The sequence below is a fragment of the Hyposmocoma kahamanoa genome, unplaced genomic scaffold (assembly GCF_003589595.1).
Source record: "Hyposmocoma kahamanoa isolate Upper Pololo Valley unplaced genomic scaffold, ASM358959v1 272, whole genome shotgun sequence".
Taxonomy (NCBI): domain Eukaryota; kingdom Metazoa; phylum Arthropoda; class Insecta; order Lepidoptera; family Cosmopterigidae; genus Hyposmocoma; species Hyposmocoma kahamanoa.
The window spans coordinates 244,182-270,603 of NW_020653772.1; the positions used below are offsets into that span (position 1 = coordinate 244,182).

The 26,422-nt window shown below is 35.4% G+C and overlaps 2 protein-coding genes across 2 annotated transcripts; one reads left to right on the forward strand and one right to left on the reverse strand.

Annotated features, from left to right (window-relative positions):
- Nucleotides 1-1,510: 1,510 nt before the first annotated feature.
- On the reverse strand, nt 1,511-4,721 carry LOC113229068. The gene has a single exon (XM_026462556.1). It carries the CDS (start codon nt 4,719-4,721, stop codon nt 2,586-2,588), a length of 2,136 nt encoding a protein of 711 aa, XP_026318341.1. The 3' UTR covers nt 1,511-2,585.
- Nucleotides 4,722-10,987: 6,266 nt separating this feature from the next.
- Nucleotides 10,988-25,706, forward strand: LOC113229069 (zinc finger protein 236-like). The gene is made up of 9 exons (XM_026462557.1): nt 10,988-11,886; nt 13,542-13,671; nt 14,845-14,912; nt 15,916-16,083; nt 19,575-19,749; nt 20,790-20,913; nt 21,944-22,085; nt 25,130-25,223; nt 25,535-25,706. The coding sequence occupies exons 1-9, from the start codon at nt 11,061-11,063 to the stop codon at nt 25,704-25,706; spliced, it is 1,899 nt and encodes a 632-aa protein (XP_026318342.1). The 5' UTR covers nt 10,988-11,060.
- Nucleotides 25,707-26,422: the final 716 nt, after the last annotated feature.

Consider the following 26,422-nt stretch of genomic DNA (forward strand, 5'->3'; position numbering starts at 1 on the left):
AACACCGCCGTAAAGTAGCCTGCTTATCGGTATTTTACAGGATGGAATTACACGATTTAATTTTGCCTTTCCATCACCGGGGGACTAGACGTAAGCTTGGATTCCACCTCTAAGATGTGGATATTGAGATAGAGTGGACTTCCCTACCTGCGGACTTGTTCCCTGACAATATAACTTGGACCTTTTCAGGGCAAGAGTGAATAGGCATTATTTAGGTGTGTATGCTCCCATCGACGACCTCATCGTCACTTTCCATCAAGTGGGATAGAGGTCAAATGCGCACTTACAAAATTACAAAGCAGAAAACTCGATACCGGCGAAATCCAAAAAGGTACCCTACCGCCAATAAGCAAAAAGATGCTTTTTTATTTTAGGACTCTATTGACTTTTATAGTACGTTGGCAGCTTGATGCACTTATCTGTGGCTGCGTGGAGACCTTGCATCATGCAGGTGGGCACGTGGGGCATACCAGCAAGTGCTGCGTGGACTTTCTTGAAGCACCAGTCACATTTTTTCTTATGATATCAAGTGACAAAGTGAACAAGTCGTATGACTGGTGGTAAGAGACACGCCTATCCCTAACACTTGCAGTGCCATTCAAACCTCTAAATTACAAAGATCCGAGGAGTACTGCCACCTGCACCCGTTGAGACATAAGTTGAAATTGGACCAACACCGGAACGCAGTAATGTGAGCATTACTCTGCCGCTGTTAACTTGAAAGGGCGCACGTGACATTAAAAAAAATATTTATGTCTGTCTTATAAAAAGGCCTCTTTTTAACAGACTTCAAAAAAGGAGGAGGCTCTCAATTCGACTGTTTTTTTTTGTATGTATGTTACGCGACAACTCCGGTATTTGTGAACCGATTTTCATGATTCTTTTTTTGTTGGAAAGGGAGAACTTCCTTAATGGTCCCATTTCATTTTGAAGAAAATCATCCACCTCGAAGGGTGGCTGTTCATGCATGAAGATTCATTTTTATAAATAGCGCCTAACTTTAATTTAGGAGCAATTACTTTAATGGGTGATTTTGCTATTTCTCCAGTTCAAGGCGTTTTTCTCTCAATATACTTTGAGTAGTGTCGTAGTGAGAACCTATTTTTATTATCTCCAGTGTCAAGTCCTGTATAATGGCGAACTAGGGGATATTTCAATAAAACTTAGCAAATAGACGTAATTCCACGTACTTTTGAGGTCGGTTTTTTTAGTACTCTGTACAGATATATTATTTCTCTATAAAGTACGAAATTACCGCAAGAGAAAAGTAGATGGTTTTTTTTATTGAATTTTTTTTAATACTATATTTTCTTGGTTTTGAGTTTATGTCACAAGAGCGCCCTTTCAACAAACTGGCGGCACAGCAGTACTGCTTAATGACAGACATAGTTAAAGTGGCAGTAGTTCCCTGGACGAATTTTTTCACAAGCTTTTTACTGCAACCAATTTTATAACCAAAAATAATTTACTTTGGATTAGGTAAGCATCCCGGAACTCCCATCCCTTAACACTCATCCAGTCTTACAATTTACGGTCGAGAACATGAAGTAAATTCATTTTTTTATGAGACCAAGCTCGAAACTCGCAAAAAACTAATCTTTTATGAAACAGATGATTTATTCTAGCGGTTTCACGCTAGTCAACCTCAGACCTCAAACCTCAGACTTCAATTGAACTCAATACTACTTACGAGAAGGATAATTCTAACCATAAAGCTAAATTTGTTTTTAAAATATTTTCAGTTGATTTTGTTGGAACGGAGTATATGTACTTAGAAAATTTATTAAATTTACATTATATTTACAAAATGTAACAGAAATCAATTTACATAAATCAGCTGGTAAAGCAGCGTCTCATGATACACTGATTAAGTCAACAAACCAACGAAACGACCAGTTCAAATTAACACTAGTGCTTTATATCGCGACGGGCTCACACACTTGGTAGTTTCCCGTGACGACACGACTTGAAAAAGAAATTTTGATACTCATTTACTCGAAACAAAAGTTTCAAGTCTCATCGGAGCCAAAATATCGCGAAAATCGAAGAAAAATTACGATGGTTTCATGAACACGTTTCAAGTTTCCTAATAAAACCGTATCTTGCCCTTGATCAATACAAAACCGGAGATGATGTATGACAAAAACCGTTTTTCAGGTTAGAGACTGCAGGTGCTTGGACTTGAAACACACTCCTAAGCAAGCATCTGCCCCAACCAGAAACCAAGAAAATCGAAGGCAGGATCATCTTCCAGCTGTTTAATTCAGTTGGTCGTGGCTCAGCGTCGCAATTAATAGTGATCCCAATGGATCTGGTTGCATTGATGAAGGGCTTCATAGGCCCTAAGTCATCATCATCCTGGTTCTCTGACGGACAATCTCATCACGAATAAGATCTTTCAAAGAAACTCCGAGCTTAAGGCTAAGATCACTAAGTGACTTCAACTTGATGGATGATGCCACTCTAATAAAAATGCATGTATAATTTTCTATCCAGTTCATCGTAAATGACAATAAGGTCAAACTTCAGGGTCCAGTATAGTTTTTACAAATGATTAACGACACATCGTGAAGATTATCCCTATTCTATAAATACTTGTAAAATGGATTGAAATCCTTTTCTTTGTTATCCATAGGAGCTTCCTTCGGCTGTTCTTTGCTACTATTGTTATCTTTAAGCAAAACTGCAATCAAGTCTTTGTCCAAACCGCAAGAACTATGCGATTCGGATTTCTTTATAACATTTTCGAGGAAGAAGTTTCTAAATCCCGCATAGAAGAGGCACGCTGACGTCTTTACACCCCATTTTTTTCTCATAGATTCAAAAAATACGTCCAATTGCTCTGTATTCAGGTTTCTCGTACATAAGTACTCGTAGCCAAAATGTTTCATATCCGACGCTAGACTTAAAATAGACCGTATTGAAATTTCAAAGCATCGCATCGTTTCTACAGTATTAGTAACATCTTCGTAGTTTTTAGTTATTATCTTCAAATTGGATAATATATTTACCATTTTGTCCAAAGTAGCAATTTGAAATTCTTTAAAACTAAATGGAACCTTAAATCGGTCTTCCTGGCCTTCCACAGAGTTTAATATATCAAATGAATCATTCAATAGTTCTACAAATTTAACCGTACCAAAACTTCGGTTTGTCAAATGCTTCTGTTCAATACAACTCATGACTCCGAATGCTACAGTTTTACTAAACACTTGTGTTGAATATTGTATTCGTGTCTTTTCTAAATCATTCGGTCTTATGTGACTTTCAGTCAGCTTTGGAGCCAATTTACAAAACCTTGTTTTATCTGTCTCGTATAGTTTTTCTATATCAAACCAAGAGGCAAGCATTTCGGTGCCATCAATATCAATAAATCTAAAGAAATTGTTTATTAACAAATTCCTGAATGAATGCATGAGATGTATAACATCGAATATGAAATATATTTTATGGTTGTTGACAAAGAAATATGGCTGTTCAAACGAGATATTTCTTTCCTTTGCCATATTTAGCAAGTGTTCTTGCTCTGTTGTGGAGAACGCTACAATTTTCAGCCCAATACTCAATAGAGTTTCTATAATATCATCAAGCCATTTGTTCACTTCATTATAATTGAAGTTTTCTTTCAAAAAACAAGATATTAACGGTTGTTTCCAATCACAATAAAGACCTCTTAGTAAAACTACTAAACAATATGTAGCAGGTTCCGGGCTTTGTATTTCATTAATTTCATGATTGCCTATACTTTTATTTGTATTGGCAATTTTGTGTATTTCTTCCCTTAATGGTATAATACTTGTACAGACAACACAGTAGGTTTCTTCTTCTTTCATTTTACTTAGCATTAATTTCAAACAGCCAATTACGGTATCTGTTAGTTTTGTTGTAACTCCAACCTCGATTCTTCTTAAAGTTTTCTCTGTCGGCAGATTCAATTGTTGTCTCAAAGCTTTATAAGCATTAGGGTTCGAATAAAATAAATTTAATGAGAGAAATTTTAATTCATTCCCATATGAACGTCCTTGTTTGATTTTCTCTTGTATGGTTTCTACATCGGCTTCAGTTGAATCACTGTCATTGGTTCCATCTTTCCTGTATTTCTTTTCGTGAATCCTCCATTGGTTTTGTACACGACGTATTGATTCTTCTAACCTGTTAGCCATTCTAGTATCATAGTCCAAACATTCAGAATCTGCAATAGAATCATCGCTCTCTTCTGCTTGGGTTACTTTTTTCTTACTTTTCCCCTTCTTAGATTTCTTCGATGTTTTTGTTGCTTTTTTAACATCCTTCTTTTTTGTTTTCTTCACAGTTTTTGCCAATTTTTTCTTCTTATCTTGCTTTTCTGTGACTATGTTAGAAATATCAGGTTGACATGTTATATCAAATATAGAATTGTTTGTAAAATTTTGGTCAGAGTCTAATTTAATAGTCATCTGAACATCTATTTCTGAATCCATATTTTCTGTATCCAATTCCATATCTGTAGAAGAATCATTTTGTTCCAGTTTTAACGCTTTAGGATCATATTCATTTATTGTTACAAATAACTTCCTTTTCAATGGGTTTTCAGATCTCCAATCATTCTGGTCAGTCGAATCTGTTTGAACAGCAATCTCAGTCGTTGCTAAATCAGTCTGAGTTGTTTCTGATACACCATTTTGTTCAGTTTGCGTTGACTTTGTTGAATAAAACTTGTACAAAGTATGTGGCATATCCATTGTTAGTTTTGCATATTGATCTTTGTAATAAAAATCTGGTAGCCTTTGTCTGGACACCTGAAAGGAAAAGCCACTTTGTAACAATATCGCAACAATATCAAATGATGATGAATTATATTTGGGCTCCGCATTGGTGACAATATTATCAAGGTCATTCACACTAGTCTTGTACAAGAACAAAGTAAATTAGTTATTTAAACTTCTTTTTACATAAAACTGGAAAATGATCGAACTATTGTCTTTTCTTCTTTTTAATTATTGGCAGTGGCTTTTCAGGATTTCACCAGCATCAAGTGTTCCGCTAAGTAAATTTTATTGATTCCAGTGGGATCAGTAAATCAGTAAGTTACCTATTAAGAGATACTTTTTTAAAGAGAACAAGCTTATGTAGTGAATTTTGGATTATGCGACTTGGCAGCCCTGAAGGTCAATAATAGTAGCTGACGGATAGCTCATTATAGCCTTATATTATTGCTGGATATTATAATCACAGAGATTATAATAATGATCAAAGAGAAATGAACATACTTCTGGGGTTGATTTAAAGTTTTTTTTTATACAAATGTAGATGCGCATTTGACCTCCATCTCACCTGATGGAAAGTAACGATGAGGTTGACGATGGAGAATGCACACATAAATAATACATATTCACTCTCGCCTTGAAAAGGTCCAAGTAATAACGTTTAGGGAACAAGCCTGCAGGCAGGGAATTCCACTTTGTAGGCATTTGCCATATGAATGTGGAAGCATAACGCTTCGTGTGAATGTTTTGCGAGTTTGTAAGTTTGGGGACGAACAGGGAAAAGAGATCCTGTAATGATACAGAATACTTGGAACAGCTGAAAAAGATGTGGTCAGTGGTTCCTTCGTCGAATTTGCGTTCTAGAGATAGCTGTCCTTTACCCTAATTTTGGCTAAGGGAGCATACAGGTACACGAGTAGCCTAGCCTTAAACGACATATGGTGGATGTGTAAGATTTGGATGCTTTGTTGTATTTAAAGAACCAAGGATTTGGATGTCTGTATAATGCCTTCCTTTTAGGGTGCTAGTTTCTCTTTATTTGGTGTCCTAGGAGGACTCCATATTTAGTATTAAAGGCCATTAGCCTAAAAGGTTGGACAGAAAAATTGGTCGATGTCTGTATGAATGAACAGTATAGTACCATATAATAAAGAACAAATGAAGTCTATTACTACACATCTACCCATAAGAGTTACTGTACCACTCGGAGCTTTAAATCGCAAAGATCTTAGGGGCACTGCCACTGCGCCTATCCCAATGAGCCATAAGTTGACAAGTACCATGTACCTGTATTTTCCCCAGCACTCCTGACCGTCAAAATCTATAGAAAGAGGTATGGTGGCAGTACCACTATTAATATTTATAACATTACCACGCAAAGACGCCACCACTGCGACCAATAAGTCTACAATGGTCATCATAAATAACAATTAGTGAAGACCATCAGAATTGGAGGCTAACCGAATTATGATGACCTGATCTGGAACTCGGTAAACGCGTACCGGTTCTTAGATAATAAACCGCGCCGCACTGCGTTCTGTGTGTGGTTTTTATACAATATTCATAAACTACAAATATTTAGACTTATATAACTATTTCAAAACTAATACCACAATGAACAAAACTCGAAAGGAATGGCAATTTTTAGAAACAAATTATACCAAAAAATTACCTCGTTTTGTCCAATTTATACGTAAAACTTGTTAACTGAAGATTCAATGCTGTTTATAACAATACAAGTTCACTTTGTTTACGATTAGATCGTATTAATATTTCGTTTTATGCCATGTTTTCTTTAGTAAAACTAAATATTGGCATACCGCACAATCAGCCATTTGTAGAAAGTGATACGTTTTGTGATTGCCTAATGATAGCATAAAATTTTAGTTGTAAACTAAAGTTATTAAGTAAAATATTTATTATGTCCATATTTAAAGAGTGTAAACAATTGATAGTTTAACGTATTAAAGAAAACTTAAATAACATTTTATAGATATTTAACGTATATATGATATAATAACTTACAAAAACCGACTTTTGTTGAACACAAACAAAACGCAAACGACCTTCGAAAATTGACAGTCGCGGCAAAGTGTGGCCAATTTCGTCAAGGACAGTGTTTCTGGGTACTGAAAAGTAGTTTTTTTTAAATATTTAATATTAACATCTGTCAACCTTTGTAGCTTTTGTTCAATATTATATTTTTTTTAAAAAGTCAAATTTTTTTTTTATAACGCTTACAATCAACATATCCCCGCACTAGGGAAACCCTGTGTCGCGGGTGCCATGGACACACACATAGACAACCACAAATTACACCCAAACTCACGAGAGAAATGAATGTAGGCCATACAAATATTTCGCAACCCATTTATCTAAATTGAAAAATATATGGACCGAGCTGAATCAAGAGATGCTTCAAAACAAAAATTACTCGAACTACTATTGGTCTGCAAGATCTGTTACACCCTTGGTGAAGATTATTTTTCATTTAGAAGTAGTTGGCTATTAACACAAAAAGCAGACAGAACCGTGGAAATCTAACCAGCCACTTATGTGCATACGAGAAAGCTTTGTTAAGTAAGAATATTCTTGATCAGGAAGCTCTGACTACTAATACGAGCTCACGATAAGGACAAAAGGTTTAAATGCAGCTATTGCTCTGAAAAGAACGTAGAGTGCGAAACTGTCAAAAGTGGAACAAGAACAGCAAGTGTCTTATCCAAACAAGTTCAGAACATTACATTAATGGCTGTTAATGTTATAAAAAACTGCAATCCATACAGCGGAAGCCTACATTGGCACCTCGATAATGGAGCTACGAGTCATATTACTGTTAGAAGGAATTAATAATAATAATAATAATAATAATAAATACCCTCCAAGACTTTGAAGAATTTGACAGCAGTCATACAATCACGACTGCAGACGCAACATCCATTGCTGCAAAAGGAAAAGGTTATATCGTGGTAGAATCAAATGCCAATAGAAAGAAAGAGAAAATAACACTAAGTGATAGGTGATTGGTACCGTCTCTGACAAAGAACTTGTTCTCTGTACTAGCTGCACAAAATAATAATAATATGCAATATTTTGCATATTATTTCGTTTATTAATATTTTATTGCATATTTACGTCAACGACCCGAGATTGCAAATTAGATATAGGAGATATCACGAAGATTTATGGTAAAAGAGTTCCATATGGTGGACTATACAAATTGAATACGAAGACAGTTATTCCAATAAAAGATTATTGAAGTTAATATAGCTACAAAGACTATTCGATCCAGAGATATTACTTTTGAAACCGTTGTTGAATTAAAGTGTCCACAACGGTTTCTGAGTATCTTACAGAAATAGAGGGAGATAGTTCAGATAGATTAGCGTGTATTTCCTCCTTTATCTATACTTTATCCTTCCGAAGTAGAGGGTGACAGTCAACGACAGACACCCGCCCCAATTGAGAACCCTGAAGATACAGCAAGATTAAATTCAGACGTTCAACAGTAAGAGAACATACATGGTGACATATTGACAGGACTTTCAACCACAGGAGTAGCGAATATCTATGCAGCAGGTGCCGTATCATGGATTAGTCAAAGATAATCATCGTTTATAATCTCTATAACCGAAGCAGAAATACTAGCTGCAGCGAAGCTACCAGAGAACTTATATGGCTTCAGAGAATATTCTGTGATCTGACAGACATTAAGGAAGTTCCAATTTTATAAGTTGACAATGAAGCTGCTATTCGCCTCTTGCTCATAATCATGAATTTCATAAGAGGACTAAAAACATTCGTGTAAGACACTTCGTTCGTGAAGCTGTTCAAGGTGGCCTTGTAGTTGTCGAAAAAACAAGCTCTGCCAGTCAACAAGCAGACCTAATGACTTCCAGACCAAGACTCACAGAACTACGAGCTAAGCTGGGAGTACATGAGAACATTTAGAGAATCATAAGAAACTTTCTTCTTATCAGTGATTCAAAGTGTCAAGACCAGTGTTTCTGGATACTGAAAAGAAGTAGTTTTTTTAAAAATCTTTAGTATTAACATCTGTCAACCAATGTAGCTTGTTCTATATTATATTGTGTCATTCATATGTCTTAGTTTTTGTAACTTTAATATCTCTTATTTATTTAATATTTACAAGTCATATTAAGAACTTCTACTGAAAAACGCACGCTCTAACAAATTTAATTACTTGCTTTTATTTTGGCGTTTTGCTATTTAATGGTAAGTATGACTTTGGGAAACATTAACAAATTAGAGTTTCCAACAAAGATTTTCGGCTGCAAAAATAAAGAAAAATAATATGAGAAAATGAGATTGTAGAACATTTACCAAGAATCAACTATAAAAATGTTTGAAGAATTTAAAACTCGATGAAGCAGTTTAAGGATTTACAACTTATTGCAAATATAGATACATGCCCAATAGCATATTGAGGGTCGTATTCTAGTACTCTACTCAATGCTCAAGTCAGGACTTGAGTACGATTTCTAGTGCCTGAAATTATATTCAAGTCCAGAATATGAGACTATTTTGTTTTTTTTTAAATTGCTGATTAATTTGGGGAACCCTAAAAGCTCCCTATTCGAAGGTTACTTAAATTCAAAAAGTGGTAACCCGATATTAAAAAATGATGGCTGACTTAATGTCACGCACGAAAAAAATGTGAATATCAAAATTAATTTATTCTTGTTTTTACACGTTAATTACTGGCTAATTAATTTAAAGTTAACGTCAAAACGTACAAGAACACTTCACGGACACAATAGTGTAGTCAAAAATGTAGTTGTGTTATTGAAAATGAATTTTTTTTCGATGCAAAGTTGATACGTGAAGTATTGGTAAAAAAGTGGTGTTTTTTTGTTCACATAGCTAAGAGGTACATTTTTTCTTTTACGCTTGGTATCGATTAATGCCTTGAGCTACGTAGAGCCTTAATTAGTCTGTAAGTGGCGTTTTTCGGCTTGAAAACATTAAATTTTAACGTAGTTTTCGAAAACTTACTTTGAGAATGTAAACATTGGCCTTTATTTCGGTTAAGTGCGATTAGAAAGTGCTTATGTGGTTCCGCACATCGTGACCTTGTTCACAAAGTGTGAGTACGTGAGGTGCAGTGGAATTTTTGTCAGTTTTGTATGCTTGCGTTGTTTTTTTTATCATAATATTTGATTAGACGTATTTTCAATGTAATTTTGTAACTTTACGACTTATTGATAATTATTTCAAACTTTCACAATTGTCTTGTCTGAAATGGCAAATAGTGCTAAAGAGAATTTATAATTATGATGGATGAATAAAAGGCCACAGCCCTACCACCGTAAATTGAACCTTATGCATTGATTATCATAGAATTCAAATTATTATAGATCATAGGTTTAAATTCGCGATATACGCGTATTATACGCGTGACAGTTTTATATGTATATAGTGTGACTTGGATGGAGCAATAAAAATATATGGAGATCCATTGCCTCTGTCTACATTGACTAATAAAATAATAATAACTTTATCTAGTATTCAATAGGTGACCTTATTGCCAAGTAACAATTTCTTCCAGACAACTTCACTATAAAAAATTAGTTAATCTTTTTTGTGCTCTTCTGATGACAAGATGAATTGTTGTCAAATGATGTTATTGCAGAGTCAAAATATTATCTTTGAAGGTCATGGGTTCGATTTCCGGTAGAAATGTAAAATGTCACTATTCGCAGATTGTTCAATTCTCCGAATGTTCGTTCTGCATATTGTCTCACAAGTACTTTTCTCAGAATTTATCTTTTTTTATTGTTGAAATAAGTGTACATTTGACCTCCATCTCACCTGATGAAAAGTAATAATTTGGTGGACAATGGAGAATGTACATGTATATAATTCCTATTTACTCTCATCTTGAAAAGGTCTTAGTTATTTAGTTCAGGGAACAAATCTGGAGGCAGTGAATGCCACTCCATTGCCGTACACCATATAAATATGAAGAAGTAACTTTTCGTGCAAATGTTACTGGAATTGCACCTTACATTTAGACCTCCAATGGTAGAAAGGGAATGGCGAAATTATTTTATGCAATGCTATTGCACATTCTCCATGATATATTATGTAGAATACTGATAAATAGGTAGGCTTCAAGGCTTTCAATTCTTTCTGAGCACCTAGTGCCTATTTAAATAAAAATCTAATTTTATTTTACAGAAATACTTAAAAATGAATGTGAATTCATCAGAAATGGATCCACTTAGCTCATACAATTATACATATCCAAGCCATGATAGTAATATTATGTACCTGCCACCCTATCCTTACAACATGAAGCCGGAATGTCAACCTAATTCTCATTTTAATACAGTCTTAAATCCTATGGTATATGCAAATCCTGTTGCACCAAATGAACAGAACATACAGACTAATCACATTGAAGCGAATGCAATGAATAATGTACCATCTGAAAATTCTCACAAAGTACAAGAAAACCAGACTGTTCTCACAGAACAAACTGCAGAAGAAGTTGACACAAAGGAGCATATAAAACTATTACCGGATATGACTAAACGGAAGAAAGGCAAAGGAAGGACAAGTACATATTGGAATAAAAAAATACAAGATGCAAATTTTCCTTTTTACGGTTGTACCATTTGTAACATCAGTTTTCAAAAGATTCAGGACTTAGATCAACATATCACGATCCATAAAGGGCGTTTAACAAGTTACGGTATCAGATTAAGGAATAAATCGAAAAAGAAACAGCTGAAAAAGGAGCAGAAGCCGTTAAAAAAATCAAAAAAGAAAAAGATTAAAAACGAATTGCCATTAGAAATCAAACCAGAAGATGGTTACATAGGTAATGAAAAGGCTGTGGATTTTGTGCAAAATAATGAGAATTTAGTTAATAATCAAAATAATGACGGTCAAACAAATCAGGAAACGTTGCAAAATGAAAATAAGGATTGTGAGAAATTGCAAAATCCTCAAAACGAAAATAATGGTTCTCAAAATGGCAACAATGACAATTCAAAACAGAGTAAAGAACCGGAAACTGAAGATTCAAGATTACAAAAGTTGTTCAAATGTTTTGCATGTCAAAAGCAATTTTCATTGAGTTATTACTTGAAACTTCATGTAAGGTCACATACAGGTATGTCTTTTTTTAAATATTACAATCGTTTTTATTGTTAATGTAAAGGAATAATAAAATAGTGGAAATGTTATCAAGCAGCATTTGTATCAAAACTGGTGTCGCCACACGCACACACTTGTAAATTTCTTCTTTTTCTTTTTATTTATAAGTGGATTGTTCTGTGTCTCACAATTCCGCCAATGTCACGTAGGTAGCCTCTATTCGGGAGGAAGTAGATTTATTTTCAAATATATATTTTGATCATTACTGCTGTATGCGAGACTCGAAGCGGGTTTATCTAAAACAAAGCATGCAGTTGCAACATCACGGGTCAACACAAAGCATAGCCTTATAAACCAGGGTTATTAGTAAATTTTTTGGGTAAATTAATGAGTTAATGAACACAATGTAGATAGGGTTATAAAAAAATAAATAAATAGACAAATAAAAAATAAGGTGACACTTGTAAACTTATCTATCTACATTACCCTCCGTGTTGCCAGGTCAAATCTGTAAAAGGCTGAAGATATTGCACACAAAAAACAATGCTGAATTTACATTCAAACATTTTTAATCGACTTTCTTCAAACATTGATTGGTCATTTTAATTTTTACTTTACAGGCCAAAGATAAAATTTGTAATGTTTTGTTGAAAATAAAATTGTATTTTTTTTAACCCGTACTAGCGAATCCCTGTATTGCGGGTGCCATGGACACATACGTAGACAACTACAAATTACACCTAAACCGAGAAAAATAAATGTAAATCTTTTAAATGTCGAGTTCTTAGGTTTTTGCGATTGTTACACATAGGAAATGAAACTATTTTTCCGGATTTAAATCGCGTATATTTGTTTTTTCAAACAAACCGACGTTTCGGGCCCTTTATAGGTCCCATGGTCACGGTTGACTAAGGTGGTACAGTCTTCAACCAGTTATATCTAATATTAATGCACACCACCCTATTTTTTCACTATAGTTCAATAGTTATTAATTAAATACCTTATTTTTAATTTTACAAAGAAAACATTCCAATTTACGCTATTTTTATTGAGTTTAATTTATTATTAATTATTAATAGAAATTATAATAAACTAAAACATATTAATTAGTACTGCAGTCTTATGTCTGTTTGGGATTTTTCATCAGAGGAAATACTGGATCCCAAACTGGTGGTACGGAGAAACCATCTTCCCTGTTGAAATTAGGATGTTTTTTAATTTCAATGGCCTCTCGTAGCATCCTGGGTAGATAACGGACTTCTTTTGCAAGGACCTGGGGTTTGTCAAACTTCATTGAATGTGTAGATTTATCCATGACATGCTCGCAGACTGCAGACTTGTCCAACCGTCGCGTAAACAAGTGAAAAAATAGGGTAGTTTGCATTAATATTAGACATAACTGGTTGAAGACTGTACCACCTCAGTCAACCGTGACCATGGGACCTGTAAAGGGCCCGAAACGTCGGTTTGTTTGAAAAAATAAATATACGCGATTTAAATCCGGAAAAATAGTTTCATTTTCATTCAAATATTTTTCCCAGCTCGGGAATCGAACCCGGCAAATGGGCATGTTATTTGTTTGATGTTTACAACTCCCATGTGCCTTTACTTTCTCTAGCACAAAATAGGAAAATCGCAAATCGACGTGGATAATAAATACGTAATTTTCAGACGAAAAACCCTACACGTGTTCAGAGTGCGGACAATCGTTCATAACGGCAAGCAAACTCGGGAGGCACAACAAGAGAATTCATTTAGCTATTCGATACCAATGCAGGATATGCTATAGGTACTTTTCAAGGTGAGTATATCTATTTGAAAAGACTGTCTTAGTTTTTGTCGTGTGTTGGGTGTAAACGACGCGCCAACAGTCGCAGTGCCACTCAGAGCTTCAAATCGCAAAGGTCTTAGGGGCTCTGCCACTGCGCCCGACACCCTGAAACATAAGTTGACAAGTCTCTTCTTTCTTCTAGTCGTCTTTAGTAAATTGCCAGAATATTTATACAGAGGTTGAGTAAAATTAGGTACAGGCAAATTGTAAATCAATTTGCATTACGAATTAATATCAATTGGTATTTCTAACTTCTAAATACTCTTTATTACAAGCAATGTGTCTAAAGCCATTTTGTTAATTGTGATTTAAAAGTAAGTCCCTGTAGTTACATTAGATAAATTATAAAAAAAATCTTATAAATACATTGAATCTATGTATCGTAACTCTTTATTTGTTAAGTTTAATAGCGGTAGAGCTCCTTGTAAATGAGTTCGTCCAAGGAAGTACTGCCACCTTACATATTTCTGCCGCCAAGCAGTAATATGAGCATTACTACGTTTCGGTTTTGAAGGGTAAGGGTGCTGGTGTAACCAAGTCGTCTCAGGGCATCGAGTATATGTATAACTAGAAATAGAGACGAAATATCATTTAATTTGTTTGAAACTTATTCTGCCAAATCATTACTGTGACAACTGCGCTCCGATTGGCTAGCCCGAGTTCGAAACAATTGACGGGTGTCGTCAATTGTTTCACTTCAAATCGACCAGTTAACTTGAGCTTTGCTATAATGGACGAAAATTGAAAAATTTCATATTTAATATTTAATTACCGATGAAATGTGATTACGTTTGTTTTGTAATTAGGTGTTTTGTTACTTTTCCTACACCACCGGAACAGCAAGCTATTGTTATTACAATAAATACACAATATTTTTGGAATATACGGAGACGTATACACAGGTCAGTTGTTGGCCTGTCTAGTTTTCTTTTTTGTTTTAGTTTTCAATGCAAACAAGAGTTGATATTTAAAAGTGAGATAAGGCCCATTCGCCTGATAAGTTACCAGGGATGGATGAGCCTTATTTCGTCTCTATTTCTGGTTATATACTAGATGAGTTTAATCAACATGATGATTTCAAGTGCAATTTACTTCCTTTTGTAATAAAGATACATCTGAATTTGAATTCGTAATTGTTTTCAGGTTTGAATATCTAACACGGCATTTTGATAAAAAACACGCTGAAGAAAAATTAGAAGGAGAACCGTATGGTAAGTTATAAGTCTGTTCTAATCCAATGTTCCAAAAAAGTAAACATACAGATCATTGACCCGACCATAGACAGTTTAGTATTACTATTTTTTTTTAAATAACGCACGCACTCCTAGCCTAGCACTAGAGAAACCCTGTGTCGCGGGTGCCATGGACATGTGTCCATAGACAAACAACCACAAATAACACCCAAAGTCACGAGATAAATAAATGTTGGCCATACAAATAAACCGTTCGGCTTCGGAGACAGTTAAATTATTTCTTTTATTAACCGATTAATAAAAAGAGGTTTTAATTCGACTGTATTTTTTTTTGGATGTATTTTACGCGATAACTCCGGGCCTTTGTGAACCGATTTTGATGATTCTTTTGTTGTTGGAAAGAGGGTGCCTCAATATTGGTCCCATTTAAATTTGAAGAAAATGTTCCACCTCTAAGGGTGACAAACTAGGGGATGAATCCGATTTCGTGCACTTTCCGGTAACAGTTTTCTATAAAACTTTGCAAATAGGTGTAATTCCACGAGCTTTTGAGGTAGCGTTTTTTTTTATAAAAAAGTTATAATTATTGCCATTGAAACATTGACTTACAATTATATGGACGTCGGGTCCGCGCTAAAAAGTGTCCGAACTTATAGGGCGTTAAAATCGTATACAGAGCGTCATTTACGCTTTAGTCTTCGTTTGTTCGACTGACAGCGAAGCAAGCAAAATTAGACAGTACTGCGATGACATTACAATTTAAATTCAACGTTTTAGCTTTTTCATGTTCCTTTAAATGTCACTACGTTTAAATAGGTTGACTTGGGGCATTTTTTTCGTGGTTTTTGTATTAGACCCGTCGTCCATATAATTGTAAGTCAATGCATTGAAAGTTTATTATTTATTATTATTGAAATGTTGCGAACAAAAATGACAGTTCATGAGTGGGGCGAAGAACTCGAATTCTCCCAACTTTTCAACGCCATACTCATTAGCTATTGTTCTATAATTGTATTTGCAGACTACAACGCAATATTACCCTACCTCAAAGAGCTTGAAGAAGAGCTTCGCGAAAAAGCGGAGAAGGAACGGCAGAAGACAGAAGATCAGAAATCTAGAGGTGAAGAATTTTGGTCTGACAATTTAGGATATCAAGAGAGTAATGTTGAGAAGAAGGATTTGCCAGAATGTAAGTATTTAATATTAATTTCAAAAAAAGGAGGGACGTTGTCATTTCGACTGTATTTTGTGCGTGTCATAGACTAATAATCCAAGGGGACTGCTAATCTCCATACATCGAGTATATAACCAGAAATAGAGACTAAATGTCATTTAATTTGTTTGAAAACTATTCTGCCAAATCATTACTGTGACAACTGCGCTCCGATTGGCCAGCCCGAATTCGAAACAATTGACGAGAGTTTTCAATGTCGGAATTCGAAACAATTGACGGGAGTTGTCTTGACAACTCCGCGCCGTTCGCTCAATTTTATTTACTATTTTGAGGTAACCACGCATTAGAAGTTATTAGGAAATATTAACATCAAAAAAATTGTTTTATCACCCATGTATATTTTTATGCAAACATGCCTATCGTTTAACTGTGAAAGGGTTGGAACCCTAACTAGCCGTGAACAGGTTCACGGCAATGAAATGGGAGACTTCCGGTCCACAAAATTTATTAAAGAAGTAAATTGTAAAGAAAGGCTGTAACAATATAAAGGTAAATGTAAAAAAACAGGTATAACAGTATAAAACACTCCCTACACTTTATTATTAAGGCAGTTACCCCTAAATGGGCCGAGAAACTGAATTACAGAAATAGATACATGAAGGCTGTAGACTTATAAATTGTTACACATGATTAGCTTATTAACAGCTCCGACTGTTGTGGCGGTCGAGCTGGGAGTGACCGTGGTACGAAAACAAAATGAGAAAGTGAAGGAAGATGGAACAATTCAAATTTAAAACTTAAATACATGTAAAATAAAAAATGATAGGATACAAGCGGAGTGAGGCGATACAAAGAGGAAAGATGACGGTGTAAGGAGGTCACACCGTCACAACTGAGTCGATTCTTGAAGTCAGGCAACTTTTATTTTAGTTACTTTGACAGTATAATGTCATAGGGTGGAAAGGGTTGTAACCCTAACAACCGTGTTCAGGATCACGGCAGTAAAACAGGAAACTTTCGGTCCACAAATTTGTTTAACGTGATATTAAAGGTATAGTAAAGAAAAAAACTGTAACAAATAAAAGGTACACAGCACATTAATAAAAAAACAGGGAGTGTTTAACCTAAAATTGGTAGGTGTTAAATTTAGTCACTTACCCCTTATCGGGTTGGATTATATTGAATTACAGATAGACTGTTATTCGCTTATTATTGTCGATACATGATTAACATTGATTGTGTTGATTAAACTTGAAAACAATAAAGAAGATTAGACAATTAGATTTAGTAGTATTCGCTATCGCGGTCAAGCAGCGAGTGACCGTCGAAAGAAATAAAATCAGAATGCGAAGGAAAATGGAACAATTTAAATATGAGTAGAAGAAGAAAAAACGATACGATACGAATGGAGATAGGCGATACAAAAAGTGGGATGACGGTGTAAGGAGGTTACACCGTCCACGTTACGAAGTATCCTAGACACAAAACTGCGAATCGGCGCGATCGAATTTGCAACGCAGAAAACTGCGATGCGATTTCGTGCCCCAAGGCATCTCACTGCCACGGTTCGGGTAAACCATTCTTTCGATGATCACCAACCGTACTGAACGTATTTTTTAAACTAAATAGCATAGATCGTAAAAAGAGTGTTGCACTGCTGTTATTGATAAGGAAGTATAGAATAACATAAAGAATATCGCAGAAAGCAGTTTTGTGTTTCGACGCTATATCGTGGGGCGCCGCTTCAAATATCGAAACAAATTTTATTTTGCAAAAACGTGCGGTTAGAACGATCTATAAATTAAGCTCACGTACGTGAGGTACGGAGTACGAAGTAAATTAGTGAGATTTTTAATGAAATTGGCATATTGACCAACTGCATCACAGTTAATTTACAATTGTATACTTTTTGTGCTTTTGAATAATGAATTGTATAATAAATGGAGTGACGTACTAGACGTAAATAGGAGCTCGTTTTACCGAAGTTAAGAATTCAGAGGGTTCTCGGTTCTTTTGTGGGCCAAGGTATTCAGTATTATAATAAGATAACCCTTTGATAACTTAAAAAATCACGTAAAGGCAACTCTACTAAAGCGAGGATATTAGTCTGATATGGATTATAATCGATTCGTCACTCGACTTTAACTAAGGGTCGACGCGCGATTCCATATTTGCAGAACACAAATTTGTACCTTAACGATGGGAAAATAGAGTTGAATATGCTATAAGCAAAAAACATGACGCGTCGTCTCTGCGCCAGTGTGAGTTGAGTGTGATAATTTTGATTTTGAGGTAGCTGCGCGGTGCGGGGGGAGTGACAGTTTACGTAACAGTCATGTCACGCTGCACGCGGGATAATTTTAAGATTTTTCTCACGATATTCAATAGCAAGTTCATTGACAAAAGTTCCTACCAAATTAACTAATTTGACATAGACATGACACATTAAATTGGACATAGTTATGCAAACAAGAACCAACCCACACCTCGAGTGAAATTGTAAGTGTAGTGTCCTTTACCCGCTCACAAAAGATCCTGCAATATACCAAGCTAAAACGGAGAAAATAAAAGTCCTTCAGGGTACCAACCCTAAATAAGTAACTTTTTAATAGCTAAAAAGAACCATGCTGCTTAACTTCATAATGTATTTTTAAAAATATGCTAAATAGATCCATGTCCCATGTATTGAAGTATTGTAGATCTTTAGCGTTTTCATTACGAAAACTAGAACATGGTTCTCGTTAACTAAATAAAAAGATACGTAATGTTTTCTGTTTATTGCTGTGTAATAAAATAGTTTCCCTATATCATTCTCAATGTTACACATAACTCACGTTGTTTGTCTCAAATAACTTACCTATTTATTTCTTCACACTGTTTTTACAAAAACGTAATTATCTCGAAAGTGAGATTTTGTGGATTCGTTCTAGTTTGCATAACTGTGTCCAATTGTTGTTATGTAAGACAATAAAAAAAAGTATTCCATTAAAATGAATAGACAAGTCATTTGGCATTTTTTTGTCTATCACTTTTTTTGTCATCCAAATACGCAGAAGCTGTATAAATAACCTTTAGTATAAAGTTTTTGTTTCACAAAAGTTTTAAACCTCGTAAATGGCAAATGTTGAATATCAACCGGAAGCGTATTAAATGAATTTGAGACTTCGAAGCCGACTCTCAAGAACAACTACTTTAATTTTATTCCTCATATTAATGTTATATCTGTCACTATTTTTCTTTAAAAAAAACTATTCTTAACATAAATAACATTTTCATAAATGTACTGTGACGTTAGTGTAAGAATGTTAATCTCTTGAAACTTATCTCTCAAAGATACTCCGGGCCTAGATTGTAAATTGTCCTAACCGCACGTTTCTGCAGGGCCAAAGATTCTATTAATATCGTAGGCTTTACCCTAAAGTAAAATGCCGTATGTTATTACACCGTGTGAAACATAAGTTCCATTACCTAATAATATTTAAAGTCCTTATGAATTGCAATTACAGTGCCACCAACAGACGCAGCAGAACAGCATATAGATCTTCCGCTTCAAAAAATCCTTCTAGAAGAAGCGGAACTTGGCGTTGAGATCAAAGAAGAGAAAGTGGACCCTGAGGAGGAGCCACCTGAACAGGACTTTGTGGACTTCGCCGATCATCATAGTACAAGGGATGATGATAGGTAAACTTTCAGTTATTCCTTCGCTTTACCCACGGAAGAAAAAAAACAAGGAAGTGTCTTAGGCCTCGATGAATATCGGAACCGCGGTCGCCAAACGCACTCAAACAAATGATAAACACTACGAAATATTGATAATGACCAATCATTATATAGAAACTTTGACAAATGAAAGTTTCTAATCTAAAAAGATTAAAATTCTGGATTGTTAATATAATTTAAACTTTAACCCTGTTGACATATCGTCGAAAGTTCAATAGCATCAATACCTATTCTTGCTAGTTACGAAGTAGTTTGATATTATATTGAAATTTGAATCAATGTGCTGACATCTAGCGATTAATTGCCGAACGACGACGAATTGGGGTTATTAATTTAGTTCTCCAAAGAAGATGTGACCATATTGCAGGGGTATAAGCTTTACTTTTGCTTCTTGTCACAAAAACATTATTTCGATAAACAAAAAATTAACATTTATTAAAATAACACTTTCAAATGATACGAAATACCACCGCGGGTAATGTTAGAGGATAGGATATTAGAGGTTTGCACGAAAGAATGACACAATCGTACCATACAAAGCGGAAATGGCGGACTGAGCTCACAAAGGTCTTTCGAGACCTATAGCTGGCACGCGTCAGACGCTAACTAACCACTTCTACTTATTTTCTTCACTTCTATTTATTTATTGATCTGTGGGCAACGGGCAAAGATAAGCAAATGACCTTGCTCTGTTGGCACGTGGTCTAACCACGCGACCTGCGCGCCATCTATTTGAGAAGGAATGCGTGTGTTGGTTCCGATTGTTCGCGTGCTATCGTGTGTCGGGTTGGGGCGCGTCGGATTCACTAGATGGCGCGCACTTGTCTGGTAATCCATACATAGAGTAATGTTCGTGTCAGATCAGGCAAAAGAAATAATAAATGGAATGCAAATTTTTTGTTTATATTTGCTTCGACGCACCTTAACAATGATAATATTCAAGAAGATGTCTATGACTTCTGCATTGTCATTATAGTAACCTTCTACTTCTATGTTTCTAGTGACGACAATTACTTCCCGTCCAATACGTGGGCCGCGACGCCTAAAGTGGAATTGCCACCGCCCTCGCCGCAGGCCAAGAAAAAACGGAATCATTACCCGATGAAATGCGAACTCTGCTCGAAGGTATGTTTTCCTTAATTTTTAATCGACTTCAAAAAAAGGAGGAGGTTCTCCATTCGACTGTATGTTTTTGTATGTATGTGACGCGATACCTCGGGTATTTGTGAACCAATTTTCATGGTTCTTTTTTTGTTCGAAAGAGGGTACCTCCATAGTGGTCCCATTTGATATTGAAGAAAATCATCCACCTCTAAGGGCGGCTGTTCACGCATGAAGATTCATTTTTATAAATAGCGCCTAAATTTTAGTATAAAGCAATTATTTTAATGGTTGATTTTGCTATTCTCCAATTCAAGGCGTTTTTCTCTCTCAATGTACTTTGAGTAGTGAGAACCGATTTTTATCATCTCCTGTGTCAAGTCCCGTGTAGTGGCGAACTAGGGGATGAATCCGGGTTTGCGCACTTTCCGGTAACCAATTTCAATAAAACTTGGTAATTATATGTAATTCCACCTACTTTTGAGGTCGGTTTTTTTAGTACTCTAGACTGAGAATATTAAATAAACAAAATAGTATAGAATTCAATTTCAGTAAATAATTTATCTAAAATGATACTTCGAAACTTATATTTCGATGTCGAATAACATGCGTACACAGAACAGTCTGTGTCGCAGTGTTTTTTTAGTGCGACAGTATGGAGATATCCGAAACCATAGAAGTTACAAGGAAACTATCTTTTTGTATAGTCAATTTTTTGGTCAAGCATGAGTTATTCATAAAAATTAATGAAATTGATCAAAATTTTTTTTAGTGCTAATCGATTAAATTTCAAGAAGGGATCATTTCATTGTATGGGACGAAAAAAATCGGGACAGCCGAAGTTGGTCAAATTCCATAAAATTTTTCATACAAAATTAATAAAAAATAACTAACTTTTTTTAATGCTAATGGACTGTTTCTTATAAGTATGATTTCATTGTATGGGAAGAAAAAATCCAGACAGTAGAAGTTGGTCAAATTTAATAAAATAATATTCCGTACAAAAACTGTTCAAAATGTACGGTTTTCAAAATGTAGGGTACATTTTTTTTAGGTGATAAAAACACCATCGTACATGCGCGTGCACATGCGAACGCATACCGGCGAAAAGCCGTACCGCTGTTACGTATGTGATCGAGGATTCATCACAGCTAGTAAGATGCACCGCCATGTGTTAACCCACGATCAGAATGAAGGTTTGTTATTTATTATTATGTAGTAGCAGTAACCTAGTTATCGACTCCTCCTACGTAAAGTATCGTATGTCGAAATTGCCAAGTTTACAGGGAAGTGTTATAAAGTTTTCCGTTTTATTCGGCAAAGCTCGTTGCTCACATAGAGTGATCATCTAATAGATCATCTTACCGATATCTAGAATTTTATAATACTCTATGTGAGTAACGACCTTTGCCGAATATACTGAGAAACGCTAAAGTCACGTATTATGCTTATTTCAGTGAATTCAGAACTTTAAAAGGCTCCACTGTAAACTTGGCAATTTCGACATACGATACTTTACGTGGGAGGGGTCGTTATGTAAGAATTCGTTCAGGGAAGTATTGTCACCCCACAATCTGCCGCCATTACTGCGTTCTGGGTTTGAAGTGGCAATACCCCCAGGCCTTTGCGATTTAAAGTTCTGAGTGACACTGCGTCGTCGTCGTCGTCCGTCTTGTCACTAGATCAAGTCAGCAAGCAGTCAGCTTTATCGAGTGCCAGAAGAGAGTTAAGTGCAGGCCACACCACGAACGGAGCTAGCTCACGTAGTTGCATGCAAGCAACTATGCCAGTTAAGTTAACTTAGGTTAGTTTAGTCTTGAGCTGAACTGGAGTGAATGAAATAGGATGACTTTCTTTGGTCATTCACAAGGGTCGTAGGTGCTTATACTACTAGAAAGGGCGGATGAAAAAAATATGCAGCAGTTATTATAAACCTATTTATGAACAAAGTAAAATGTTTTTGTAAATTTGTTTTATTATAGGAAGAGTTGGTATTTCACATTTATGTATAATCTACTTTGTGTATTCTACTAGAAATATAATTACATTACACTTTATTGCTATTTTTAACAATCCAAAGATTCGCATTAAATAAGTAACAAACAAAATTACATTAAATACAAAATCTACTTTTTGAATGAAATTGAAACTTATTACAAAGGGAATAAAAACTTAAATCATTCTATAAAAAACGGCTATAAGTATTAGAAAGAAGCCGCTGGCTAAAACCGTATATCGTTATATAAGTTATAGGCGTGACAAGGTCACGGAAGTAACAGTCTTGACAAAATCACGATGATTTATCACTGTGATTTTTTTGGAACCGGAACGACGGTCACGGCGATAGACATGTAACGCTATTCCCCATGTCTAACCCGGGAGTTTGTTGACTCTTAGATGATAAAAGGGATCCGTTGGCCAACAATTTAATAGACTTCAGGGTTCTTGGCAAACCATGCTACTAGGTTCACGGTCGATTATGTTTTGTCGATTCGTTCCCAATGATATTCGCTTTACATTCGCACCTAAAAATGGGAGTTCTGCTTGATCAATTTTATTCAGTACTCTTTTAACATCATTTATTGTTATTTTTATTTTTAAAATAGTATTTAGTGTTAATTATGTTAAATAATAATAAAATTAATACTACTAAGTATCATCATTCAGCCATACGACGTCCCCTGCTGGGCATAGGCCTCCCCCCAACGATCTCTACGATGATCGGTCCTGCGCTGCCGCTTCCCGCGACCTTTAACAGATCCACCTACCCACTGAGCGTCGTTGTTGATGGTAGCCGGGTCTCCCCCGGGGATTCTTCGCACCCCATGTCCTGTTTCTAAAGCCGCTACCGTGACTAGGAAGAGCAGGACTGCCAGGGACTAGGGGCCATTTCTTTGGTGTGTGTACCATAGGTTCAGTTTTGCCATAATCGCCATGATTGGCAGGCGGGTTGGCGATCGCAGTTCTGCCAAGATGGGTAGAAGATGCTGCTGCCCGTCTTCTTCTGGCAATTTTCCTTTAGTCGCTTTTTACGACACCCACAGAATGAGAGGGGGGTGTGGTGCTATTCTAGCCCGGCACCACACGGCGCTGTTACTGCCCTGCTTGTCATTCACACATTCGCATTTCAGAATTTTCGATATATTGGCACCTAAAGCTTCATGGTCACCTAAAAAAAGCCAATTACGCTCACTTAACAATAAAACTGAAACTAATTAAGATAATAAAAAACCGATTAGATGGGGTTGCAGATCTTGTTTCGCTGATCCCAGATATGTCAATAACTCAATTTCGTTAAAAATGCGATTACGTCACTTATGATAAAGATGGCAGATTAAGTATAATTGTATGTAAATTGTTTGTTGTCTGTAGTTGCATGCAAAGCTAATATAAGAAAATACCAAATAAGTAGTGACTAAGGAGACGTGCGGGGGTGAAGGGCGACCTATTTTACGTAGCTAGCGGGATCGTTGGGTTACTTTACTTAGCTCGGTTAGCCTAGTTCGCGGTGTGAACCGAAGTATGCTCCGGCTACGTGAGCCTGCGCATTAACCTTGTCATTCCTGCACTTTGTAATGCATATCGATGCCCACAACTGGTGCTGCCATCTGTCTGTGTCATCGAGTATATAACCAGAAATGGCGACGAAATAAGGGCCATATATGCGGTACAGCTCTTATAAATACCAACTCCCGTTTGCACTGAAATATAGACAGGCCAATTACTGACCTGTGCGTACGTCTCCGTATATTCCAAAAAATATTCTGTATTTATTGTAATAAAGATAATATCTCTAACAATGCCGTGCCAAACATTTAATTACAAAACAAACAGAATCACATTTCATCGGTAATTAAATATTAAATATGTAATTTTGCAATTTTCGTCCATTATAGCAAAGCTCAAGTTAACTGGTCAATTTGAAGTGAAACAGTTGACGACACTCATTCACGATACCCGTCAATTGTTTCGAACTCGGGCTAGCCAATCGGAGCGCAGTCGTCACAGTAATTATATGGCAGAATAGTTTTTAAACAAATTAAATGACATTTCGTCTCTATTTCTGGTTATGTACTCGATCGGGCAATCTCAAAAAAATTTTACAGATCAAGGTCCAAGGTACATTGTATGGAGTCAACCGCCACTAGAACTTTTATACTGGGAATCTGAAATTTTCAGCATTTTCTATTGTAAAATAAAATATAATTTATGAAAATATCTAATCATATTTTTCTGACAGATGGTGACCAAAAAGTAAAGGTTGAGGACACAGACATTAAGACAGAAAGCGAAGAAAACCAGGAGAATGGAACTAAGAAAAAGAAAGGAAAAACGTAAGTTACCCTTCGTCGTTATTTATTAACTAATGATTCACGAATTAAAAGGAAATTCCTATTAACTCGACTATCACATTTCGCTAAATGTCCAATTCTTATAATATCCACTTTTCAAAATGTCCAATCGTCGTTTTCACTTCTTAAAATGTTTAATTCTCAAAATATCCAATACTCAATGTGTCTCCAATTCTCAGTCACTTCTCAAAATCTCACAATTATTATAATATCCACTTCGCATAATACCCAAATTATCAATATGTCCAATTCTCATAATGTCCAACTTTATACAAGTATAAATGTGTTTTCAGCAAATCGAAAACGAAAGCCAGCAAATTAAACCTTCCTCCAACGAAAAAGGGACATCGGAAACGTGAACACTCTTGCCCGTATTGCAACAAACGTTTCCTGCACATACAGACCATGCAAGTGCATCTGAAAAGCCACGAAGGTATTATATTTGTACAAGTTCCTAATACATAAACCACACACAACAAAAGTTCTTTAATGGAGTAATTTCTGAAAAATAAATTAATATCATGTTTATAAAACGACATCTAGTATATAACCAGAAATAGAGACGAAATGTGATTTAATTTCTTCAGTAATCGTTTATTGCATAGTCACATGTTAATAATATTAAAATTACAGTACATGTGACACCCTGTAAGGGTGTTTGCAAAGAGAGTGGCGCTATACACATTTTAAAAATAAGATAAAAATTATTACACAGTACTATTTCCTAATTGATACCACGCATACAAAATGGTGTCTAGTAGGACTATATAATTTACACATTATGTTTCAACTCTATACTAATTGATATAATTTTACCTACATACATTTATACACAGAAACATACAATTATAATTTTCTATTATTATTTCATATTAAATCATTTAAAAAAGGTCATCAAAAATATAATTAAAGTCTTCTGTTACATTGTAATAACTCCTATCAATTAAGAGAGTTTTTAATTGTTTTTCAAAAGCCTTGGAATCCTGAGTACATTTTATGCTGTTCGGGAGATGGTTATATGTTTTTATTAACACATTCTTTGAAAACTATTCTTCCAAATCAGTACGACGACAACTGCGCTCTGATTAGCTAACCCGAATTCGTAACTGGAGTTTGCTATAGTGGACGAAAATTGGAAAAAATACATATTTAATTACCAATGAAATGTGATTCCGTTTGTT